The sequence below is a fragment of the Impatiens glandulifera genome, chromosome 1 (genome assembly GCF_907164915.1).
Source record: "Impatiens glandulifera chromosome 1, dImpGla2.1, whole genome shotgun sequence".
NCBI classification, from domain to species: domain Eukaryota; kingdom Viridiplantae; phylum Streptophyta; class Magnoliopsida; order Ericales; family Balsaminaceae; genus Impatiens; species Impatiens glandulifera.
The window spans coordinates 111,493,676-111,519,465 of NC_061862.1; the positions used below are offsets into that span (position 1 = coordinate 111,493,676).

A 25,790-nucleotide genomic window follows, 5' to 3' on the forward strand; every position below is an offset into this window, starting at 1 on the left:
ACGTCGAATTATAATAATTATTTGTTATTTATATTTTCATGCACATGTCATTAAACATTTATAAAATAACGAATTTATTATAAATCATAAAGTATTATAATATTTACTCTTCTGGCTAATTATACGTTTCCCATAAGTGAAATCATTGCCATAATTGTAATGTGACGTGACATGTAATGTAAAATGTTTTGGCGCTTCTTCAATCATTGCACCAGTCCTTGGATTTAATATACAAGCGAATACATTTTCGTTCAATGTGGTCGACCTCAAATATGAATATCAAGCGAATAGTATTTCGTCTAGTACAATGTTGTGTTTAATATAGAAACTTACAGGCGAATGATTCTTCGTTTTCAAATTCATTAGAGTATGACATGAAAGTGAAACAAATACAATAATATATTAATATGTAACTTCAATGATTGGATGCGACTTCATCTTCGTTTTCAATCACATGGTTAAAACTTAAAAGTAATACACTAACAAAGAGACGAAGAAATGTTCGTTCGATTTACTAATTAGATACAATGTAATGAAGCGAACAACCAATCGATGGATCAATGTAAGGGGTTTACATGAACACATCAGTTGTTTTACATTATACTTTGAATTGATCATGACATCCAAATTGCAATCAAAAAATCAAACATAACGACAATGATTCGATTTATATCACTCCAGAATAAAGTAACTACATAATGTAAAATATAACTTCAGTCTATAATCAAACATAACTTCATAATATTGTTGAATACACAAAAACCTTCCATAATCCTTTACATAAGTACTGCACAGATTAACAAATAAAATAGCTGTTCAAAAATACAAATGAAGCTCTAGTCTGATTCATGGGAGGATGACTCGTCAATCGGTCCTGTCAGCGACACGACCTCATGTTCGATGACGGGTGGAATGTATAGCTGAATGGCTTCGTTCACAGCATTGATCCATCGGTTGGGGATTAAAACCGTGAAAGAATTTTCAATTATTGATGCGTACTCTAGGTAAAGATGGTGAGGAGTAAGCATAAAGTCCTCCGGAGGATTGAGTCCATTCGAAGGTAGGGGATTCCGTAGGCCAAATTGTCTGTATATGACAGTTGTGTAGTAGGAGGTAGTTCCCTCAAGGCCCAACAAAATGATGAATGGAGAACCCCTCATCCTGTACATCATTACAGTAAAGAGATACCACGGAACAATGAACCTAATTGGGTGAATATCCGAAATAAAATTCGGAGGCACGAGTCCATTGACCCTTTGCACTTGTAGATTGGCAAAGGAAGTGTAGGGAATTGAAGGACGGGGCAACCAATGCAACTTGTCTAACAACCAGAGGTAGAGAACCAAAGGTGATCCACGGCAAGAATAGTTGTTTTCCTCTGGAACAAATTCGTTAAGACCAAGTAATGTCTCAGCAAGTACCAGGCTAGCCAGGTTTGGGGCGTTTCCCATCAGTGCAGGAACTACCTGCAGGATCCTTTCCGAAGGCCGTCGTCCGGCAGCCGGACATAAAAATAAATGAGCCAGAACCACAAGCATGATCAGTTTGCTTTGTGTGTGGTTGATGGTCCTCTTAGCTCCCTGGACACGCCAAATGTGCTCGTCTATGTTTGTCATATTGAGAAATCCATGTTGGAGGGTAAACAAAAGAGCATCAAACATTGTAACTCCATAGAAGCTGTCGCAAATGTGGACGGCCATATGAGGATCTTGATTGACAGGCAAAATCATGAGTGCAAGACTACCACATCTGAGGATTGAAGCAAAGTCCTCTATCGTCGGGCATATGTGCATTTCCCCAATAACAAAAGAACGAGAGTCCATATTCCATCTGCTTTGCATGTGGGCCATCAGTCCGTCGTTAACGTTTATTCGTAATAGAGGCAGAATCTCATCTACATGATAGACACTAAAAGGGACAGGGTCATCGTTGATCAGACTTAAGTATCGCTCTAGCTGTTGCTGCGATAAAACCAGCATGTCTGGGTCCATCTCTACATCCATCTTATGAGTTTTACACTAAATGACTGAAGGAAAGACACCGGTAGATAGAGATTTGGGAAGGAAAGAGTCAAAACAGAGAGAGAGGTGAGAGTGAGAGTGTAGTGTGAGAGTGAGAGTGAGAGTGAGGGTATGAGAGTGATGATCTTGATACACCAGTAGTTGAAGTAATAAATGAGTTTTCATTCTTGAATTGACATCAATACATACCACAGGTAGGGGCATTACATGTTGCGAGGATATCTTCGTTTATGAATTGACAAACATATAGTGAAGAAGATATCTTCGTCTCGGATTTTAAAAATATGGATTGCACCAAAAAATAACATAAGAAGATATCTTCGTTTAGGATTTTGAAAATTTATAGTTGCGAGGATATCTTCGTTTATGAATTTGAAAACATATAGTGAAGAAGATATCTTCGTCTCGGATTTTAAAAATATGGATTGCACCAAAAAATAACATAAGAAGATATCTTCGTTTAGGATTTTGAAAATTTATAGTTAAGAGGATATCTTCGTTTCAAATAAGGTCAGCATGTCCATATTACGGTTGCAATTTTATCAGTTTCATGATGTTGACAATATATCTTCGTTTAAGAATATTAAAACACACAGTTAAGAAAATATCCTCGTTTATGATTTTAAAAAAATCGGTACAAGAAGACACATCAAACATCAATACATTATAACTCCATACATTAACATCTGAATTGCAGTCCATACATTAAGATCTGAATTGCATTATAAGTTATAATTCACTATCAAACATCCATACATTAAAAAAATGTGAATTGACCTGTGTAAACATAAGAATTACTGTACAAGTATAATTCCGTATAAGACATACAAATCCCTAATATCTTGATCTAATTGCAGTCTTTAACTTGAACCTATTGACATTGTGCTCAGACATAAGAATTCTGTATAAATATTTTATCCTCAACGTACTCAAAGCTTCTCCGGCCTTCAAAAGAACAAGAGAAAGTATAAGAACATCTAAAATTGTTCAATGTCATCTACTAAAATATGGTATAACACTTACATTATTTTCGTTGATGTCAATAGACCAATTCTTCGCCGTTCCTCTATATGTTTCCATATGTCTCATTAAATATACACCACAGTCTTTCTTGTTTGTTTTGTCTTGCCAGTCCAGCTTTGGGGCCGTTATCCTGTATTTTTTAACCTTTGCAGCCATTCTTTCCATGCCTTGACTTAACAAGAATTTCACAAAACAATCGAGTTGTTTACTCAAAGTGACATACTTGTCCATAATTTTCTTTCCATGAGGACGGCCGGAGTTGTCAAGTACAACGATTTTGGAGTCCTTAATATTCACACAAACAAGGAAGAAATGTCGGGCAAAGACAACGGGTAGGAGTATCTGCAAAAAGAACACAAACATTTATTACTTTATTGCATATTCGTTACTTGGAATTGAGGGATATGTACAGACCACGTCAGCGAAGATGAGGTCTTCTTTTGTGACTTGGTAGTTTCTCATGTCTTCTTCAATGGATTGGGAAAATAAGGTGGCATCATGCTGCATATTAACCTGAAAAATAAGGGCAGAGCATCAAAGTCATGAACATTGAAGGATACATAGCAAAAAAAAAGAGATGCACTTACATGTGAACATGATGAGAAACAAATTATTCTTGGTTCATGCCTTGGCAACCTACGGCATTTGAAGTGCACAATTATGGACCAAGCGTCAATCACTTCGCTCGAAATTTCTTGACCCATTTTCATTGAACGAAGTAATTGACGGGTGATATTACCAGGTGCACCTTCGTACAGAACGTCACTGCAAAATACATTCATTTAGAAGACCATAACTAACTAATTTCATTTTTCAAATTTCTAAAACAATGCGAACTAACTTACAATGGAGGCAGGTCTTCATCAAACACAAAATCGGCTAATCTCTGTTCCTTGTTGGTTATTTTGTGGTCCAACATATCCGCAACCTGTTGCATGTAAGGGGATCGAAGGTGCACAGGAATTTTTGAGATCTTCCTCTTAGGATATTCTTTAATGTTGATGCGTCCCCCCCATCACCTTCATCTTCATCTTCAGAAGATTCAACGGCCTTAGAAGCCTCAACCTGTTGCTTGCCTTCACCCTGATCACTTGGTGCAACAGACTGAGCTTGGGGTTCCTCAACATTTTCCTTCCCTGCACCATGATCATTTGGTTCAAAATGCTGAGATTTGGGTTCCTCAACCTGTTCTTTGCCTTCACCCTGATCACTTGGTGCAACAGACTAAGCTTGGGGTTCCTCAACATTTTCCTTCCCTGCACCCTGATCATTTGGTTCAACATGCGGAGATTTTGGTTCATCAACCTGTTCCTTCCCTTCACCCTGATCATCGTCTTCAACAGTGGTTGTCTGCACTTTGTGTCCCCCATCTGGTTCCTTCCCTTCACCCTCATGATCAGTTAGTTCAACAATGGGTGAGTCATCTTTGTTGGGCAGAAATGAATCCTCATGTTCGTCCTGCTGAGGAGGGGTGACTTCGCTTGACTGTGCTGAAATACAGCTTCTACATCTTCCTGTTCAAGAAGGAGTGATTCATCTTCAATGTCCTCACCTACATCCTCAACAGATTTCGGTTGAACAGGGGGTGACAGAGCTTCATTGGACAGAACGGCAACATCGAGATCATTCTGTTCAACGTGATCTGATGGATTTACTTGATTTGACATCACTGCATCCTCAAAATCATTCAGTTCAGCCAGTGCTGGTGGATTGTCTGCATGGTCCTCCACTACAGTCTCACATGTGTAATCAACCCGGGGACTATTGACTTTCAAGCCCGCACACTGTAAAGTGTCCCCAAGTGCCTCCCTTGTAGGATCTTCCATACCTACATGAACCGCACCATCGTTCACCACCTTCAAGTGTTTCATGAACCCTTCAGACTCTCTGAGGTTCAGGAAACCGGCCTCAAAAAAGGGCTTCGGATCGATGTTGCGTTTCTCCAACTCCCCTGATAGGTAATTCAGCTGTTGGGCTGTATCTTTAAAAGTTTGCAGGATTTTGGATGTCAACATCTGTACATTATGAAAAACAGATTTCATTAATCTTGAAAACAGGATAATAAAGAACAATGGGAGTCAATTTATTGTTTCCACATACCTCATTATCGTCTTCTTTTACTTCAACCGAGTCAACTGGATTCTCGGGTTGTTTAACTGCTAGGCGCGCCCTTGCCCTGCCCAGCCCAAAACCACCGGCACGAACTTCTAAGTTGGTAAACTCTAACACGGTGACGTCATCCCAACACGAGATTATTGGAAATTTTCTTTCGTAGGGGATACGTTCACCTTCCACAAAAACACCATCTAGGTAGCAAATCTGGAGTAAAGGAGTGGGAAACATGTTAGAAAATATTACATATCTATAAATCATATATAAGAGAGCCAACAATACTTACCGATAAAAGGGTTATAGGTCCATCGAAATATGGATTTTTATCTTTACTTGCTTTTTCTTTCCAACTTCTTACACTGTCAACCAATCGTTGTAGTGTAAAGTGGCACCAGTTCAGTTCCTTTATGTTATCAACCTCCATTAAGGATTTGAGAATTTTGAACCTGAAATGAAAAAAATACATTTGTCAGTATTCACAAATACAATTAGATATATAATAGGTTTGAATACATGTTTACCTGGCTCGTGAATTTTGAATTGGACATAAAAAACTTGAGACAACAAAGACAACGAAGTCTATTTTGAAATCGTTGTCTGCACTTGTGTTACTTAATATCTTGGGGATCATAGAAAGTGTTTCGGGAGCTTTTGAGTCTTCCCCGGTCCATCTGGTCTTCCAATCCCTCAAGAAATTAAAATAATCAGGGTCCTTAGTCTTGTCCAACCCAACGGACTCGACTACGTTCATTGCCCCTCTAGGGAGGTTCATCACGAGCTGTACGAGATCTTCATCGATACGGATCTCATCACCGTTGGACAATACCAGAGAACTCTTATCCGGGTCAAAACATTGGATTACGTGTCTGGAAAAATGAGCCAGGCACTTGGAGACGCCCATTGTAAGAAGAGAACCAAACCCGATTTCCTTCACGGCTTCCCTCTGTTCTACGCTCAATTTAGGAATGAGTTGAGCGAGGCCATGAGGTGATGATCTGGTTAGAAATGTCAGTTTACGTTTCTTGATGGTTTTGGTTTTTTGGGGAGATGGGGGAAACTCTTCATCGAATGGGGTAGTAGACGGAGAAATATTAGTGGTTTCTGGGGGTGGTTCTGGTAACTCTTCATCGACTGTTGGAGTGGAGGTAGGAATAACATTGAGTTTTTTTTTAGGGGGAAAAGGTGGTGGTAAAATCTCATCAGTACCTGCAGCAACATTAGTAGCTTCGACAGCAACTGTGGAAACTGATTCAGCAGTCGATGACGACTTAGTATTCGTCTTCGGATTTCTCTTCCTCTTCCTTTCATATGTAAAGGTATTAAACCTCGAAGTCATTAATTTTGGTGGGATAGCATAAATCAGTATTATACGAAATAAATTGAATAAACATGTGTCAAATTAGTATAAACACAATAAGATTAACATACCACTCTGGTTTATTGCTGGGATCGACGTTGGACGCCGGAGTAGGGGCAGTTTCGTTTTCATTTATGCTCCTACAAACTTGCAAGACGACCTCTCGGGAGTCGATGGGATCCACTTCCATGTTGTTGCCTTGGTTCCCCGACATGTTCAGAAGAAATCCTTGTAGAATAAAAGAAATATCTAGGGTTTCGACGTGGATTGTTTGGATTATCGTCGGGAGATAGAGAGAGAAGAATATGAACAGTTGCTTATGAAAATGAAAATGATGGAGAGTGAGATTGTAGCGGGAAATTGAAATTATATCAACTAGTAATGGAAGCGAATAAATATTCGTTCGATATCGTAACTTCTTAAAAAAATACAAAAATAAAATTGAAAATAAAAATTGTTATTCGAAGCGAAGATTTATTCGCGGGATGTAAATGCACGGGTAAGTGAATTTACATGACAGGCAAGTTGGCTTCTCATGGGAGGGGTGGGTGTTTTACATGAACATCAGGCTAAAAATAATTGAAAAGAAGAAATCTTCGCTTTCAATCGTCTCCTCGAAAAACAAAATTAAAGCGAATACTTGGTCGTTTACTGCATGTCATTTTATATTAATTGAATTTACATTTATTAATAAACGGAAATTTAAAATTAACCAAAAAAAAATAGCCAAGTAATTGAGGCGAAGATTTGTTCGGTTGCGGAAGGTGATTTTTAATAAATTACATTAATATTTAATAATCGGAAATATAAAATCCATGTCATTTTGGTCTTTACATGCACGGGTAATTGTATTTTCATCGAAGGCAGGCGGTCTTCTCAGGGGTGGGTTGGGGGGTTTACATGAGGTTTTTATTCAAATTAATTGAAGCAAATATATCTTCGCTCCCGAGTGTCTGAAGGCCAAAAAAATTAAATGAAAAAAATAAAGATTGAATTAATTCAAGCGAATATTATATCGCTGCATTCGATTTTCAATAATTAAATTAATATTTAATAAACGTAAATATAAAATCCCTATCAATTTTGTCTTTACATAGACGTGTAAGTGTATTTTCATGAACGGCAAGCGGTCTTCTCATGGGTGGGTATGGGGGGTTTACATGAGGGTCATGGCAACGGGCGTGTAGATCTTCGCTCCCATCGCATCTCACCCTTCCCTCTGACACGGTGCCCTGAGCGAAGATATCTTATCTGGGTGTCATATGAATATTATATAATTTCCTGGCGTTAACAGGCGCTGCCGTTAACGGCGTCTTGTGTGAACCCGGGCCGAAACCCGGATTCCGGATACTCCCTCCCTCCGTCTCCTACCCAGATTGATTTATTATTAAAATAATAATGCTGCAATCTGATTGGTCCGCCACAGGGGAACACGGCAATCGGTAGCAGAAGATCTGGACTGTGAATTTAGAACACTTGTTACTATAAACCTACATTTTAATTTTAATTGATTTTCTCAAAATATCCAAGTTCCATTCTAAACTCACTAATAAAATATTTCTCCGTAACTCAATAATTATTTATTTTATAAATATAAAATATATATAATTAAAATTAATAATATTTTTTTAATAATTAAAATAAATTTTAAATATTATATATTAAAATAAAATATATAAATATTAAAATATATAAAATAAAAATTTATAATTACAAAATATATAAAGTAATAAAAATTAAAGAGAATAAAAGTTGAAAGTTGGTAGGTTTTAAACAAAATAACAAATATGTGAAATATTTTACTCTAGTATAACAAAATTAACACTATTTATTCTAATGTGACTTTTTTTCTCAATCTTTATATATATATATATATATATATATATATATATATATATATATATATATATATATATATATATATATATATATATATATATATATATATATATATATAACAAACCTAATATATATAATAATATTTTTACATATCTAAAATAACATATCACAAAATAGATTTATCAATGAAATTATTTATCTTCTTTTTAATCTAAACAAATTCATTTTTTGTCTTATAACTTCAGTATATTTATTTCTTTTTAATTTTATTAGATTCATTTTTTTTTGGAACAAATTAAACTGGATACTCAACTCCCAATATATCTATTCTCTTTCTCTTATAACTTTTGTACGGTTTAACTTTTGCATTTTCCTATTATTAAAAATAGATATTTAACAAAATTTCGTGATATTTCAATTTCCAAACTATATGAACTAGGCAGGCCCAATAGCCCCAATAAAAGATTTTATAAAATATATTTATTTCATTTCTCTCCCTCCTTTTTCTTCTCATTTTCCCTCTCTTTCTCTCCCTTCCTCACCTATCTTGTCCGACTCTCTTAATTTTTTTTACATTGGATAAAATAATATAAAAAATAATTAGTTTATATTCATTTTGAATGTATTGATAAAATATGAGGACTATTGTAATATTTTAATATAACAAAAATACCAGATTAAAAGGGAAATTTGATGAAATGGCCCCCGTAACAGGGGAAATTCCAAAAAAGGTCCACGCCTGCTAATGTTGGCAAAAAGGGCCCTTTTGCCCTGCGAAATGTCAGAAATACCCCTTCGGCGCCAGTTTTTACGCTCAAAGACGCGAATTACTAATCACGCGATTTAATCTAAATCGCGTGAGTTCATCAACGCGATTTAGATGAAACGCGTGATTAGTAATTCGCGTTTTTAAATGTACGTGAATTACCATCCACGCGTTTCTTCTAAATCGCGGTGATGAACTCACGCGATTTAGATTAAATCGCGTGCATGGTAAATCGCGTCTTTAGTCTTATATATAATTTTTCGACCCTAATTTAAAACAAAACCACCCCGATTCTCCCTCCCACTCCGACTGCGGCCGACTTTCCATTCCCACATCCATCAAGATCATCGTTCCTCAACATCAGCGTTCCTCAACATCATTGTTCCTCAACATCATCGTTCCTCAACATCATCGGGATCCTTCCAACATCATCGTTCTTCAACATCATCAAGTCAGTTTAGGGCTTAAGGTTTAGACTTAGGTTTTGATGTATATTTACCGTTTATATTCATGGATATGGATGTATTTAGGTTTAGTTTTTGGTTTTGATGTATTTTATGCCGTTTCCTATATATATTGATGTATTTAGGTTTAGGGTTAGGGTTTGATGTATATTATACCGTTTATATTCATGGATATTGGTGTATTTAGGGTTAAAGGTTTGGTTTTGATGTATATTATGCCGTTTCCTATGTATATCGAAGTATTTGGGTTTAGGGTTAGGTTTCAATGTATATTATACCGTTTATATTCATGGATATTGGTGTATTTAGGGTTAAAGGTTTGGTTTTGATGTATATTATGCCGTTTCCTATGATAGATATTATAGTATTTATGTTTAGGGTTAGGTTTTGATGCATATTCTGCCATTTATATTCATGGATATTGTTGTATTTAGGGTTCCAGGTTTGGTTTTGATGTATATTATGCCGTTTCATATATACTGATTGATTGTTGGTTTTTCCTATATATACTGATTGATTGTTGATTTTCAATTACATGAATATTGTATGGTTAGCTATTGATGTATATTCTGCTGTTTATAATGATGGATATTGTAGTATTTAGATCAGGAGCTGCCGTTGTGGTTTTCTCAGTTCGTTCAACAAAATGGTATGTAATAAAATGGTTGTTAATAAAATGGTTTTCTCAGTTCGTTCAACTCCTTTTTTTTATAATATACAGGCAACAAACACTGTTATGACCTTATGTCCCAATCAATTATCACCTGAAAATAATGTATGTTCTATTCTCTCTACTATGTCCATATTAACTAGTTTTGTATGTAATAACCATTATATTATTGTTTTACACAGTTGTTGATAGTTGAATTTGCTCGCACTTTTGGTGCAAGGGTGTCTCCGAAGTGGAGAGAATATGTAACCCATGTTATTGCTTACACTGATCCGAATGGTGCATGCGGCCGAACTCAAAAAGTATTGAAGGCAATTCTGAACAGGAAATGGGTCCTTACTATTGATTGTGAGTCTCTGTTAACACGATTATTTTCATACATATGTCTGTTAAATTAATTTAAAAATGGTTTTGTTTAGGGATAAAATCATCATTGAAAACCCAAAATTGTGTTGATGAGGAACCTTATGAGGTTAAACATGATAATCATGGAGCCCAAGGTGGTCCTAGAAAAGGCAGACTTCTGTTGTTGAATAATGTGAGTTTGGTCTTAATCCTCCTATCTGTACTTTTCTTATTTTGCATGATAACATGAAATTATCTTCTTTGTTTGTTTTTCAGCGTTCGAAACTGTTCGACGGTTACATTTTTATATTTATAGGAAATTTCAACACACTTTACAAACAGGATCTCATTGAGTTAATAGTTGCTGGAGGTGGTAGTATTAAAGAATCGGATAATCCAGATTATCCATTTGCTGAGCCAAGGGATGCGAAAACTATAATAGTATATTTTGAGATATACAGCGGGTGTCGACCAATTGAAAAGGATTTTGATGTTCTTCCCGACAATTGGCTTTATGAGACAGCGGCTGCTATGTCATGGATATTGGATGAACATGTTGTTCCTCATACAAAGTTGCTTCAATCTGTTGCTGCTTGTGATTTGCAGCATTTGCTTACTTAATTTGGAGTTGTTTAGACTTATTGTTCTTCTATTTATGGGTTATTTATGATATTTATGATATTTATGGTTTATAACAATACTTAATTTGGATATTTATGATTTATGGTGGTATATATTACTGAATATTCTTCTATTTATGGTTTATTACTTATGTTAACAATATCATAACTTATCCTCATAACTCACGCGTATTGTGTATAATCAAACAACAAGGAACAAGGAACAATGTTGTTATTCGCCACATAACTCAAACAACAAGGAACAATGTTGTTATTCACGCATATTCGCCACATAACTCAAACAACAAGGAACAATGTTGCTATTCACGTGTTTCATCTAAAACGCGTGAATAAACTCACGCGATTTAGATGAAACACGTGAATGCATTTCACGTTAAAACGCGTGAGTTTATTCACGTGTTTTAGATGAAACACGTGAATAACAATTCACGTCTTTCATCGTATATATTATTTTTGTGCCCTAATTTATAACAAAACCACGAATCCTTAATTTCCCCTTCTCTCTTCTCTCGCTTTCGCCACTCCGACTCGACCCTCCCCTGAAGAACTCGACCACGAGCAGCAGCAGCGGACGACTACGACGACACCACGTTACCCTGAAGAACTCGACCACGAGCAGCAGCAGCTTACCCACTACTCTTCGTTCTCAAAATGGGTATGTTTATTTAATATTTAAAATGCTATTCAAATAAAGTAAGGGTAATCTGTGGATGATTGAAATGATTTGATTCATGATGGGATAAGGTGTTATTTTGATTAAATCTAAATAACCCTTCCTCAAACGAGGCCTTGATTTGGGTATTAGCTTTGTTTTAGTTCTTAGAAAGTCTTATTAAGTTATTGTCTTGGAATTTGCTGATCAGTACGTTGTTTAAGTTCCACAGTTCTTATAGTTACAGGACCTTTTTGTTTAAGTTCCACAGTTCTTGAGTTATCTTGTTATTCTAGTATTAAGGTTTAGGTTTGCATGCTGGCATAGTGTAGCTGATTTCACTCAATACTATCTTGTTATTCTAGTATTGAGGTAGAGTTTACTGGTATGTTTCGTGGAGATACAATGTTCCAAGAATTAACCACAAGTTTGCTTCAATGGACCTATTGGATAAGGAGCTCTTATCCCATTAGATTCATTGAAGCAAACTTATGGTAAAAAGTTGCGGCATTGGATTTCCTGAAACTCTACGAGCAAACTCTCCTCGGTTATGGTAATGTTGTTGAACTTTTTTCAATTCTTGTGATGTTGTTGAACTGTTTTCAATTCTTGTGATGTTGTTGAACTGTTTTCAATTCTTGTGATGTTGTTGAACTGTTTTCAATTACAGCTCAAGTACCTGTTTTCAAGTAACGGGTGCCCTTTGAATAAGAATCTGAATTGGGTTTCCTCTACCCTTTCAGTTAGATTCATCTTCGCAAACTTGGCAGCAATATTTCCCATATTGGTTTTCCAGGATACCCTCCCAGCAAACTCGGGTATTGTAGTGGACTCCATCTACAAAACAAGGAAGAAGATGGGAATAAGCAAATCGAATTAACCATTGAGAAATGCTTGCAAATTTCTTAATAGATTAAGGTGCAGTAAAGGTGCAGTAATACATTAAGGTGCAGTAATGGACAGTTCTAAAGACATTAAGCATATGATGTGTAATTTCTTAGATCAACAACTCATCCTGTCTCATTGGCATTCTATTAAACGTAAAGCAGTAAAGCAGAATAAGAACAGACGAAAATTAAGCATTAAAGCAACAAAACAGATAAACCCTAAGCCTACACAGTCAAAGAAAACACAGAAATACCATTTCTTCACAAGAACATAACAAACACGGAAATGCCATTTCTTAAACGAGAAATGAATGAATAAGCGTGAAATGAATGCAGGCAGAATAAGAACATTGATACAATACTCGTCATATACACACTAAAAGCATTTACACACATAAACGAAACGAGAACCAAACCCTAAACCCTAAATACATCAATATAAATCAATATAGACGGCATAATACACTTCTAAACCCTAACCCTAACACTGAAAGCCCTAAACTCACCGGAATATGTCGAATAGACGGCGGAAAAAGACGATGATGTCGAATAGAGTGGAAAGTCGATGATGTTGAACGAGGAACGATGTTGAGTGAACGATGATCTTGATCGATGTTGAAGGAAGTCGGCAGTTGAGAAGACGTGGTTTTGGAAGTCGGAGTGGGAGGGAGAATCGGGGTGGTTTTATTTTAAATTAGGGCCGAAAAATTATATATAAGACTAAAGACGCGATTTACCATGCACGTGATTTAATCTAAATCGCGTGAGTTCATCACCGCGATTTAGAAGAAACGCGTGGATGGTAATTCACGTACATTTAAAAACGCGAATTACTAATCACGCGTTTCATCTAAATCGCGTTGATGAACTCACGCGATTTAGATTAAATCGCGTGATTAGTAATTCGCGTCTTTGAGCGTAAAAACTGGCGCCGAAGGGGTATTTCTGACATTTCGCAGGGCAAAAGGGACCTTTTTGCCAACATTAGTAGGCGCGGGCCCTTTTTGGAATTTTCCCTATTATGGGGGCCATTTCATCAAATTTCCCGATTAAAAGCAGCCAAATAGGCACATCTAAATTTTCACGTTTTCAATCTCATTCTGTCTTAATTCTATGTCTTGATCTTTGATTAAGAAATTTACATGGTATTAGAGCGAGGAGAACAAAGTAATCAAGAAGCTGTAGAATAAAAGTCAGAAGAAGCTGAATCTTCAGAGTCTTCATCAACCGATTAGAGTGATCAAGAAGTTGTAAAAGAAGAACAAAAAAAGGTGAATCTCCTAAATCTTCATCAACCGATTATTCTTCATCATCCTTATCAGATTGTTTAAGAAATACAACTACAAGAATGACCGGCAAGAAGAAACACGATAATGAGTTGTACACTATGCGTAACTCTGATAATACAGGCGCGATAATTTGTACAATTCAATGGTGGAAATTATATAGGTTGGAGTAGTGGTGTTCGTTTAGCCCTAGAAGCAAAAATCGAAATTAGGGTTTAAAGATGGGTCATTGATAGTTCCAAGAGAAGCAGATAACTTCGATCGATGGAAAAAGATGGACTGTCTAATTCGATCTTGGATTCTAAATACGGTGTCGGATGAAATCAAGGCTAACTACTCCTCCACAACCACAGCCTTGAATTTGTGGACAAATATCAAAGAAAGATATCAAGAAAATAATAGCCCACAAGCATATCAAATCCAGAAGGCCATTAGTTATCTACAACAAGGAAATTTGACACTTTCGATGATAACGCAAGAGAACAGATCATTCTTATGGATGCAAAACCAAGTCTGAACAAAGTCTATGCAATGTTGTTGAGCATTGAAAGACAAAGGAAAGTTCAGACATTAATGTCTGAACATATTGATAATTTTTCAATGCTAATAAAAGATAGTTCATATCAACAGAAGGGTCAAAATAATTAAAGAAACAATAGAGGAAGGGAGGAAACAACAAAGGAAGAAATGAGAAGGGAACACAAAATCTGTTTTGTACTCATTATAAAATGGAAGGGCATAACCAAGAAGGATGTTTCAAGATTATTGGATATCTAGATTGGTGGATAACAAAATTTCCAGAAAAAGCAAATGCAACAACTAACAATCCCTTCTCATATTATGACGAACAACCTGAGTCCTCCTCAAATAAAGACCCAAAGTTCAGTAACATAGACATTGCAGCAGTGGTGAAAGAAATTATGAAAGGACTACAAACAGAAGACAAGGATAAAGAAAAGTATTACAAAGGTATGTTCTCTTTTAAAAACCTTACTAATACTTGTAGTTTGAATGTACATAATAACTCTAAGGATAAACATGTTCGGGTAATAGACAGCGGTGTTAATTGTCACATGTGTTGATTTTAGTATGATGCCTGATCTTAAAAAAAGTAAATAATATGTCATTGTTTCTACCTGATGGAACAGCAAAACATGTAAAACAAATAGGAAATGTTAGATTAACTAAAAACCTGATATTATATGATGTAATGTATGTAAAATATTTTACTTATAATCTAATTTCAGTTTCAAAACTTACTACAATAAACAATATTAGTTGCCAGTTTTTCTTCTACTGGTTGTCTATTGTGGGATGTTAGAGACAATACAATCATAAGCAGAAGAGACTTTTCTCAAAACCTGTACTTACTAGGAACTGATTTAGGGAACAAAATCTTCAATACATGTACTGATTTTACTTTACTGCATAGAAGATTTGGTCATCTTTCTGATATTGCTTTAAAAAATGTTTTCAATTTAGATAAGAATGACAATTTTCATTGTAGTGTTTTTCCAATTTTAAAAATAAAAAGATTACCTTTCAATAATAGTCAATCTAAAACCACTAGGTGTTTCGAATTGATTCATATAGACATTTGGGTCCATATCAAGAAAATCTTTCATTGATTTTCCTTATATGCTTACAATTGTCATATACAATTGTAGATGACTATAGTAGGTTTACTTGGACATACATGCTCAAAACTAAAAATCTTGTTTGCCAAATATTTTTTGATTTCTATGCTATGGTCAAAACACAATTTGAATTGTTCATTAAAACTATAAGAATTTACAATAGGAGTGAGTTCTTAAGTTTTGAATGTCAGAACGTTTTCAAAAGAAATGGAATATTGCATCAAAAATCTTGCCCTTACACCCCACAATAAAATGGGGTGGTAGAGCGAAAACATCACCACCTTCTTCAAATTGCCCGTTTTATTCTTTTTCAAGCAAGTTTACCTTCATGTTTTTGTTTTTTTTAATCTTAATGGCAACACATATTGTTAATAGGACTCCCACACAAATTTTAAATTGGAAAACTCCATTTTTTAATTGCATAAAAAACAACAAGATTTTTCACAATTAAGAGTTTTTGGATGTTTGTGCTATTCCAAAAATAACACTCCTCACAAAACTAAATTTGAACTAAGAGAAAAAAAAATGTGTTTTCATTGGATATTGTCCAGGACAAAAAGGATATAGAGGTTTTGATACTACAACTGAAAATATTTTTGTCACAAGAGATATTATTTTTATGAAAATATCTTTCCACATCAAAAGAAAATAAAAATTACAGAAAAGATAAATGATTCTATAAATATAGATCATTTTGATGAATTTGATGAAGAATCAGAAGACTCAATTGTAGGAGATTCAACTTCTATAAATGATGATGCTGATCATGATTCAATTTTTTGTGAAAACTCTAAACAAAACTCTTTTATACAACCAAGTAAAACCAATGTTTTACAAAATCAACAAAGAAAGAGTAATAAGGAAAAGAAGACCCATGTTTGGCATGATAATTATGTTGTTAATTTAAATACAAATCTTATAAGTGGAACTTCTTATACTCCAAATACTTTTCCATATACAACTAAATTTATTAATAATGAACACTTAGATTTTTTAAGAACTATAGTTAAAAAACCACAATCTTACAAAGAAGATGAAAAAAATTAAACATTGGTAGATTTCCATGAACGAGGAACTAACTGCCTTAAAAAACAATAATACCTGGAATCTAGTTATACTTCCAAATGGGAAGAAATCAATTGGATGCAGATGGATTTACAAGACGAAATTAAATCCAAATGGAACAGTGACAAAGTACAAAGCGAGGCTAGTAGCAAAGGGATACAACCAAAGAAATGGGATTGACTTCCACGATAGCTTCTCTCCGGTTGTAAAAGCAGTCACGGTAAGAATTTTACTCGCTTTGACAGCCTCTAACAATTGGTTTTTGCAGTAGTTTGACGTTAACAATTATTTTCTTCACGGTGACCTGAATGAAGATGTATACATGCACCTTCTAGAAGGGATAATTGGAGCAAAAGAAAATCAGATATGCCATCTTAATGAAAGCCTTTATGGCTTAAAACAATCCTCAATGTAGTGGAATATAGAGTTTTCAAAAAAATTGATTAAATTTGACTTTGTTCAGTCAATAAATGATAATTGTTTGTTTATTTTAAAAACTGAAAAAATATTCACTGCCTTATTAGTATATGTAGATGACATACTCGTTGCTGGAAATTGTTTACAAACTATTAATAACGTTAAACAATATCTATATTCAAAATTCACAATCAAAAATTTAGGTAATGCTAAGTATTTCAGTGGATTAGAATTACAACGCACGTGTGTTCGTTTGTTTGTAAATTAACGTAAGTATATATACTTGACATACTAGCTGACACAGGATTATCTTGGTGCAAACTAGTTGAAATTCCCATAAAAAAGGACATAAAGTTTTATGAATCGAACAGTCCAGAATTAGTCGAACCAGAAAAATTTAGAAGACTAATTGGACGACTGATTTACTTAAACTTCTCTTGACCAGATATTGGTTTTAGTGTTCAACAACTAAGTCAATATATGCATAAACCATTAGAAGTTCATTGGGAGGCAGCCTTACATGTAGTTAAATAATTAAAGGGCACACCTTCACTAGGACTTTTTTACCTTGTAATTATAACTATATGATTGAGGATTTTTCAGATGCCGATTGGGAACACATGTACAGATAGTCGAAGATCTCTCACAAGTTATTGCATTAAACTTGGAGGAGCTTTGGTGTCATGGAAGACAAAAAAAAAAAAAACTACGGTATCACGGCCGACCGCTGAGGCAGAATATCAGAGTATAGCCATTACAATTTGTGAGCTAAAGTGGATATCTTATTTGTTGAACGATTTTAACACAAAAGTGAGTTTGTCGGAACTACAATTCAATGTGATAATGAAGCTACAATTCATATTGCTAAAAATCCGGTATTCCACGAGAGAACAAAACATTTAGATATAAATTGTCACCTTGTTAGAGATAACTTTAAACAAGATTTTATTCAATCTCTACATGTCTATTCAAAGATGCCGGGAGTTAACATATTTACAAAAGCTTTAGATCGTGGTTTATTTTTCAACCTTCGAGACAAGATGAACTTGAGAGATGTCCATCTTGAGGAGAGGATGTAAAATAATGTAAAAAATAATTAATGTATATTCATTTTGAAAATACAGTTGAAATATAAATATAAGGACTATTGTAATATTTTAATATTATATAAATACCAGTTTCAGTTTCACGTTTTCAATCTAATTTTGTCCTAATTCTATGTCTTATTTTTAATCTAGAAAAACACTTTAAACTATATGTACGGAATATCTTAGAATGTTAATTTGAATGGACTAAGCATAAGGTTTTAGATTATATCTCTCTTTCTATTAATAAGTCCCGTTTGATATTTTTTTTTTTGGATTTTCCATGATTTTAAAATGTATATAGAATATTTTGATAATTTAAATCAAAAAAATATCTTAACTATTTCAAATAAGATTTTTTTTTTATATAAATTATTTCCTCAAATAAGTCCTAATTGTTATTCCCTTTCATTTTCATAATTTCTTTTTCTTTTTATCTTAACTAATAAATTTTAAATATATATTTATATATTTTATCTTAAATAATTTATTTATTTTTAAAATAAATAATAATAGATTTAATAAATTAAATTAATAATATATATATATATTATTTAATATATTAAATTATAAAGAAATATAAGAAATAATAAAAAATTTAATACAAATTAATACTCTTTGATTATGTAAATGAGAATGTTTAAATTATATATTTTGGACAAAATTTATATTTATATTTTTTTCTAGGAAAAAATATTTTATTATTTTAATAATATTATGCAATTTATTAACCTAACCTAATAAATTAATAAATGAAATGTTTTATTCAAATACAACACAATTAATCACTTTTTATTTTATTTTTCAATTTTGTAATAAATAGGAGAATAAGTTAGTAGAGAAAATATGAGTTTTTTTCTCTATACATAGACACATTTGAGTGGATTTAATATATATATATATATATATATATATATATATATAAATATATATATATATATATATATATAAATAAGAGATTTATCCCATTTCTTCTCCAATCTTTATTCTATTAATTAACTAATTTTGTTCCTTAATTCTCTTATTCACTTGTTTAATTCCAAAAGAAATAGTTTAAAATTTCTCTAATTCTTAACTTTTAATTTATATAAATTTTATATAATCGTCAACTTAATAGTATTGAGAATTCGATTAAATGCTTAGTTTTATCTTTTATTTTTTCATCATTGCACTCTAATTGAACGATAAAATAACAGAAAAATTAAGTTAAAATTTTCAAAATTTACTTAAATATGAAAATTTTTGAATTTGTTTTCATTTTTACATTTAATGTATAAGAATATGAAAACAATATATTTTTGTTTTGTCAACTTCTCTTTAAAAAAATAAATAATTATATTTATCTCTATTACCAAAATTCACCAACTTAGAGAATGAGGATGAAGAAATAATTTTTTTTATTGAAGTAAAAATATTTTGTTCAAATATGAAATTGATGTTCTTAACATTCATTTTTTATATAACATCCATCATTCATGTTAACCAAATATAATTAACATTATTACCATTTTGATGTTTTTAATTTGTGCAACTTCATTTTAACAGAGTTAAATACTCGGTTAAACTAGTTAAGAGTGATTTTTTTTTTTCTTAATACAACTTTCGACTCCAAAAAATTCATTCAACTTATTTAATATTCATTGTATTTATAAGTTTGTAATAAAGTTTTATCATGAAAATTGTAATCCTACCCTACTTTGAAGTATGAATGAATTATCTAATTTTAACTTTACTTATTTTTATATTTAACATTCATATGAGTATAATTAACCTATATTTTCATTAGTTTTCCCAAGATAATTAAATTGCTATGTATTAATGACACTAGACACTTATAGTTTATATATATATATATATATATATATATATATATATATATATATATATATATATATATATATATATATATATATAATTAATGATGCTTAATTTTTAAAGTTTTCGGATTGCCGGGTCGAGAACTGTGGTTAATTTGGATATATGTGAGAATAAATGGATACTTGGGTCGGATTGTGGGTTGACCCGCTCATAAACTTAAAACGGTTAAAAATAAAATTAAAAATGTTATATGTATGGTTCGAACTTACAACTTAACAAAACAAGTACAACCTTTTAACCAACTAGGCTAATAACACTTTATATTTTAAATTCAACCCAAAATTTGATAAACGCGTGACATTTTAACAATATAAGTTCAACTTTTTAACTTACTAATCTATATATATAATGATGCTTAATTTTTAAAGTGTCCGAATTGCCGGGTCGAGAACTGTGGTTAATTTGGATATATGTGAGAGTAAATGGATATTTGAGTCGAATTTTGGGTTGACCCGCCCATAAAAAATTTACCGTAATATTTTTTTCACTGTTTTTTATATTGTTACTCGTGCATCTGCACGAGATACATGCTATTTTATAATTATAACTCTTATTTATATTATATTGTATGATTTTATTTTTAAAATTAGATATTTAATAATAAATTTATATCAATAGCTAATATTAATATATATATACATATATTTAAGAAAAATATTAATATATATAATTTAAAAATAGTTTTAAAAATAATAAATTTATATTTAAATATATTAATATATATAATTTAAAAATATATTTAATTTTTTTTTTATATATATATATATATATATATATATAATTAAAAAATGTTAGGAGAGAAAATATATCTGAACAATTATATTTTTAATTAAAATATTTAATAATAAATTTTTTTAAATTTTTTTATGATATATACCATTATTTTTTTAAATATTTTAGACTTAGTTTACAAAACAAAATAAAAAACTATGTTTTAAAGATCAATCTCATAAATAAATCAAAGTTTAGAAAACAAATATAACTTATCCATTCTTAATTTTAGTAACAATTTAATAAATTTCAAGCATTATAAATTATAATGTTAACAAAGAACTTCTTCATGAAATATAGAATCAATTATTTTTTCAACCTAAATATTAGTTGATGAATTCTATTTTTTATTAATAGATCAAGTGTCAGAGTAATTTTTAAGAGAGTGAGTTGTTTGTAAATACAAAATATTTTGTGGGTGAAATTTTGTGATGATAAAACAGAAGTTGAACAGCAATAGGCACACAATTTAACAAAGGAAGAATTGAAAGATCATTTTGCCATTTCGATATTATAGTTCTCGAGAAGGAAAAAAAAAACTTCTTATCCGCCATTTTCTACAACCAATATGGTGATCCATTTTCTTATCAAAAACTATGTTTTAATATTTTTTTAATATGTTAATGAAATTAACCCTCTTATGTATTCGAACAGGCATGATCAAGGCCAATGAACTGCAAATTAGTAATATTGTTATTTTCTCAAATGGTTAGAAAGCGGTTACCAATCTCAACAATAAGAGGAAAGATACTATTTGACAAATCAGACCAATGAGACAGACATTCAGGTCAAGGCTTCAAAATAGTCTGAAAAAATAGACCCAAGACCTCGACAGCACACTGAAATGAGAAGAAGCGAAAAGAAGGAATGTTAGTACCTGATTAAAAGCATGCTGATTTCAAATCTCTAGGGAAACGAAGCAACTAGATCAAGAAATACAGATACGATGACAAATTCACAAACCGCCACATTGGAAAGTGAAAGATAAGAACCACTAACCACTAATAGTAGGGGAGTTTCTCAAGTAACATTCTGCAACAAAACACTGCACATGACACCTCTTCAACGAATCAAACAACTTATGAAGAAGATCTATGAAGAACATCTAATCGAAGAGATGGAGAAGAAAAACACATAAGGACTTGATTATGAAAGATCTCAGGAGAATCTAGTGAGCGTAGAAGTTACACTGCTCAATAGATAAATAAGAAACTCTAAGGAAATAATAACATTTTTGAAATGAGAATTAAATAGTGGAGGAAGTTAATGAATCCCGCTCAAAAAGTTTTTTAACATTCTCTTTATACTTGTTTGAAATGTATTTTCTTTTTTATGTTGGTTCAATTTACTAACTTGTGAATTTTCAACTCTGAAAAGAAAATTGTATACCTTCTATATGTAGTGTTGTCAATTGTAAATAACATATATATATATATATATATATATTTAAATTCTATTAGTTCCAAGAATTTGCATTCTTTTAACAACAATCAAACATGATCAACCTCGACGTCTAACTTTATACCTTCTCTCAAAAGTTGATTGTTTGTTGTTAGGTTTTCACTTTGGGAATTACATTGAAGATTTTATGCAAAGAATACAGATCTATATTCTATTTTTAGTATCATGGAAATACTTTTCATGTGTTGAAACTTCTGCTGTCCATAAAACATATCCAGCATTATAACTATTGTTTTCCCTCCTAGATTCTCAGCTGCTAAAATATAATCTTTCAGTTGCATGTCAATATCGTGATTCAAATGAGTAAAATAAAACAAGCGAACATGATTTTGGATACCTATGAACTTCATTTACATGAAAGATGTTCCAATATGTATGGGTCTTAATTGGTTTTGAATATAGTAGTTATAGCAAGCTGGAATATTATAAATAAGTGGATTAAAAGATGTCTTACCATAACCACCGGGTCCGAGCTTCCCTGTCTCTTCTTAACCTTCTTCATCGACACAGGCTGAAAGAGGATAAATAACAATTACAGGTCAGATAATATTATATAGGCATAAACCAAAAACCCTTCTTTTTAGTCACTACTACAGTTACTAAAAACTTCCAATTTCAACTCTAGAAACACATACAGATCTTGGTATACACACTTTTTGTGTAATTAAAGCCCGATTTTGCAGCAACTTTATTAGTGCAAACTTTAACATTTAAAATAAAAAATAAGAATAAAAGCTGAAAGAAAGTGAACAAAAAGGGAGATTCTAGTTTCATGTTATCCAATTCCAATCATAAGGGTCCCCAATAGGAACAGTTTTACTTATAACTTAACCTCAACATTGATTATCTCAAGAGAAGCTCATAACCCCTAAAAGGAATTCATCTCATGTAAAAATCAACCAGAAAGGGGCTTCTTTCTTTCAACACACAAGACCAGGACTAAAATTGCATACTTTAGAATTTCTATTGAAGAATTTGGTTGGTTTTCTCTGATTGAAAGAATAAGCTTCTTACTTATCTGTTTAACAGAATATGAACAAACATTTCCCTTTCTTTATCCTTCAGTCAAGCTCACTATTGATGGAATGCAGAGCAAGTTAAGGGCAGTTTATGCATGTTTTTGAGCCAAGCTGGATGATATGTTTTGGTCATCTCAGTTGAAATTCAATATCATCACTTTTTAACAACTAAAACAGAAGATCAAAGAACCATTTTTTTTACAATTTCGTAATTATGGGTCCTAGAACACCAATTTAATAAAAATCAACTGGCAAATGAATATATAATGTAGAAGGATAACATCATTTCTATTCATACCTCCGCAGCAGAAGCAACAGTAGCAGCAAGATAAAATCATAAAGAGATCTCGAAAAAAGTAAAGAGCATAGCGACCCGTTGACTTTGACAGTTGAGAAACTTCATGATCTGTTGAATTGGTGCCAGCTGTATCTTCTTCTTCCAAGAGCCTTTGTTGGTTAGAAAAATTGCTGGGAGATTTCTGTTGTTGTTGATCAATATTCTTTTGGCTGTTCATGCGATTGAGGTTCCATTCTAAATTCTTCAGGTACTGTAGCTTGAACGACTCCCGGATTCTCGTTGATGGCCATAGATGCATTTTTCCCTTTCAAGACCACGTTTATCAGACCAAGCCCAATGCCTTAGTGAAATAACCTAAGGTTCTAGCATTAAGGTTATTTTAATAGGTTTTCAAATATAAATTTGACTATTAGACCATGTCAAATAAATTAAAATATTATTTTGGTAGTGGAGATTTTGTCTATCCATACATGAGGGCATGAAAATTACTTCATTAAAATTGTGGGTATATTAAAATTAAGGTAAAGAATACAAAAAGTTGAGAATAGCTACATCAAAATTAGTTTAAATTTTAATAATTAGTTCTAGAGGGGTTACAATTTACAACCTAGCTAACTAGCACTTTCATATTAGAACTTAAAATGATAATCCAAAATGGTGTATTTAATATCTATTAATGAAACATATATCTATTGATGAATCAACTAGCTAATATCATTAATAAATGATATGGCTCAAACCATCTTGTCAAGTGTATTATTCTATTTTTGTTTGAGAGAATATATTAAATACTACCTAATCACTCATTCAAAAAAAAAAAAAAAAAAAAACAACAAAAAAAAAAACTCATAGAGTTTCTCTTTAGCAACTTAATAATTATTCTGGATGGAGATTTATTCCTTACCAAACTCAATAACCTTAACAACTATATATACAATATTGTCAGATTAGAAAATGCTATTCATATAAAACAATATTAACAAATAAATCGACGTAATATATTATACTATGTTATATTATAACAATAATATAATATATTCTAGCACACCTTCGCAGTCGAAGAGGGAGATCCTCGAACATTGAGATTGTCTTGAAAATCTTCAAATAATACAAACAGAAAACATTTAGTAAAGATGTCAACAATTTGAAAACATGATGGGACATGTAACAATTGAACTTGTTCACAAGTCACATTTTCGCGAACAAAATGAATATCAATCTCAATTTTAATTGGGTTCTTGGCAAGATACATCTAGGGGCGTTTAATGGTTCGGTTTCGAGTTATTCGAGTTACTTAATTCGGGTTCTTCAAATTTTTATTTTTTAAACAAATTTGAAAATCAAACCGAATATTGAAATTCGAATTCGGTTGATTCGAATTCGGTTGATTCGAATTCAAATTTGGTCGGATATTCAGTTCAGACTAAATATTGAACACACCTACACAATTGTACTATTTATTACAATAATTGTACTTGCACTTTTTTTACCTTCACTATCAACAAATTTTAATCTTATAGATTTAGAAGTGCTAACGAATTACCTAATTTAATATATAATAAAAAATGAATTCGGTTTTCGATTTGGTTTCGAGTTAAAAACTCAAACTCAAAAATCAAACCGAAAACCGTATTTGAATTCAAATTAGTTTAAATTCGATTCGAAAACCGAAAATGAAATTCGAATTCGTTAAATTCGGATTCGATCGGATATTCGGTTCAAACCAAATACTGAACACCCATAGATATATCGCATTAACATTATCACAATAAACTAAAGTAGCCTTCTCGATTAGGCAATAAAATTCCAATAGGAGGTTTCTCATGCAACAAGATTTTGAAACCATATTAGTCACCCCTCTATATCCAAACTTTACACTAGAACGATATAAAGTTGGTTGATGTTTAAAAGACCAATGAATTAAATTATCCCCTAGAAACACACAATAATCCGAAATGGACCATCCACCCTAATCAACATCGATGTATGAAACTAAAGTGAACATACATGATGGATAAATGGGGAGACTGTTAAGATACCGAGAGATTAAGTATCCTTCTTGATGTAAAATAAGAATAACAAACAATAGAGGAAAC

At 32.3% G+C, this 25,790-nt stretch overlaps 1 protein-coding gene across 1 annotated transcript; it reads right to left on the reverse strand.

The window, feature by feature from the left end:
- Positions 1–22,665: 22,665 nt before the first annotated feature.
- On the reverse strand, positions 22,666–24,033 carry LOC124943204. The gene is made up of 2 exons (XM_047484001.1): positions 23,695–24,033; positions 22,666–22,888 (listed from the first exon to the last, which is right to left on the reverse strand). Exons 1-2 carry the CDS (start codon positions 23,990–23,992, stop codon positions 22,866–22,868), a joined length of 321 nt encoding a protein of 106 aa, XP_047339957.1. The 5' UTR covers positions 23,993–24,033; the 3' UTR covers positions 22,666–22,865.
- Between the last annotated feature and the right edge of the window lie 1,757 nt (positions 24,034–25,790).

Bases quoted from the DNA above. Each gene is read 5' to 3' on its own strand.
- LOC124943204 (XM_047484001.1), bottom strand. From the start codon at position 23,992: ATGCATCTATGGCCATCAACGAGAATCCGGGAGTCGTTCAAGCTACAG. The intron at 22,889-23,694 runs GTATGAATAGAA...ATCCTCTTTCAG, and splicing joins CTGTTGCTTCTGCTGCGGAG to CCTGTGTCGATGAAGAAGGT.